Source organism: Panicum virgatum, chromosome 8K (assembly GCF_016808335.1).
Source record: "Panicum virgatum strain AP13 chromosome 8K, P.virgatum_v5, whole genome shotgun sequence".
NCBI classification, from domain to species: domain Eukaryota; kingdom Viridiplantae; phylum Streptophyta; class Magnoliopsida; order Poales; family Poaceae; genus Panicum; species Panicum virgatum.
The window spans coordinates 18084646-18086322 of record NC_053143.1 but is presented as its reverse complement, the minus strand read 5'-3'; the positions used below and the strand labels follow the sequence as shown (position 1 = coordinate 18086322).

General features: G+C 38.9%; 1 protein-coding gene across 1 annotated transcript; it reads left to right on the top strand.

The window, feature by feature from the left end:
• The first annotated feature begins 817 nt into the window (after nt 1-817).
• Nucleotides 818-1677, top strand: LOC120645523 (pentatricopeptide repeat-containing protein At2g41720-like). Its single transcript, XM_039922305.1, has 2 exons — nt 818-1396; nt 1639-1677. The coding sequence occupies exons 1-2, from the start codon at nt 821-823 to the stop codon at nt 1675-1677; spliced, it is 615 nt and encodes a 204-aa protein (XP_039778239.1). The 5' UTR covers nt 818-820.

Here is a 1677-nt window from a genome sequence, read left to right as displayed (position 1 = left end):
CCTGATGCCTGAAAGAATCGCAAATTTATCAAGCGGGTTGCTAACAACTAGTGGACGTCGCGGCAGGTATGCGTAACCTTCATAACCCGCAAGCAAGGGTTCCAGATCGAAAATTATCATGATATTAGGTAACTTATTGACTGAAACATTCATAAGAATTTTTAGATGGAGCACGACTCCTTACACAAGGACTGAAATCATCAACAAAGCTAGCAACAATACACAAATAGTTTGCAGCTGGGCCGCATGTGTCACAAACAATATCTTGCTCCTAACATATATATTGACAAAACATTTATCCTGATGCCTGAAAGAATCACTAAACTTTTATACCTCGGCTTCCTCGACATTTCCTTCTTCCTCCCCACTAATATCTTGCTCCTCGTCGCCATGATAATGCAAGTTTAAAAATTGGCTGCCATCGTTCTCGTCCTCATCAAACTCTGGAGCTATGTGCCCAGTACTATCACGAATGAGCTCGTGCATTAACTCGTCTTGATTGTCCGTAGGATCCATTTCCACTACCTGAAACAATAAAAAACAAAGAGAGTGCATAAGCCCAGTTGTCTACTGCCATGGATAATCTCCCATTATCTGTCACCCTTTGGAGGTCTACTGCTTCAGCACATTAGACTGCCATTCAGAAAATTCATGATGCTGTACTGTTATTATGCCACACCAATAAGACATCTTCTTAAAATATACTTTACATGCATCTTCTGTTTTTGTATTTTTGTTTTCGTCAATTTGTATTCGAAAGCCATAGCTTACTTTGAAATTATGCAATCATCTAATGTTGCCCCTGATACATTCACATGGTATGCACAAGGAGGCCTTGGAAACTTTTAAATTACTGAAGCAAAATGGATTGAGACCTGATATAGTTTCCTATACCTCCTTACTTAATGCTTATGGTAGATCTGCACAACCTGAGAAGGCTAGGGAGGTCTTTAATGAGATGAGAAAGAATTCGTGCAAGCCAAACAAAGTCAGTTACAATGCACTTATTGATGCTTATGGATCTGCTGGATTAATGTTGAAGGAAGCTATAAGTACACTGTTAACAGCATGTGGTCGCTGCAGTCAAGTAACTAAAATTGACGCAATCCTTGCAGCAGCAAAGTCTCGAGCGATCGAACTAAATACAGTTGCTTACAACTCAGGCATCGGAAGCTATTTAAGTTTGGGTGATTATGAGAAAGCTTTGGAGTTGTACGCATTAATGAGGACACGCAATGTGAAGCCAGATGCTGTAACTTACAATGTACTCATTAGTGGATCATGTAAATTGGGAAAGTATGCAGAATCTCTGAAATTTTTTGAAGAAATGATGGACCTGAAAATTCATTTGACCAAGGAAGTCTACTCGTCTGTCATTTGTTCATATGTCAAACAAGTAAGTATTACTGACATATATGCTACTTGGAATATATGCTCTTTGGATTTGGAACTGTAGTGTAGGGGTTACTGTAAGACCACAATGCAGCATATCCTGATATATGAAATTCTTGAACTAGTTTCTTAGGAATCCCCACCACTCTGCCCTATGTACTTTCTTCATGATAACGAGAAATAAAATCGGGCTTTTCTCTTCTTTTTTTATCTACTCAAGTCTTACTTTTTAGAAATGTTGTGTAGGTTGCATTTTTGGCTTCTGCAATAGGACCTCATGCATGA

Bases quoted from the DNA above. Each gene is read 5' to 3' on its own strand.
- LOC120645523 (XM_039922305.1), top strand. From the start codon at position 821: ATGCACAAGGAGGCCTTGGAAACTTTTAAATTACTGAAGCAAAATGGA. The intron at 1,397-1,638 runs GTAAGTATTACT...AATGTTGTGTAG, and splicing joins TTTGTTCATATGTCAAACAA to GTTGCATTTTTGGCTTCTGC.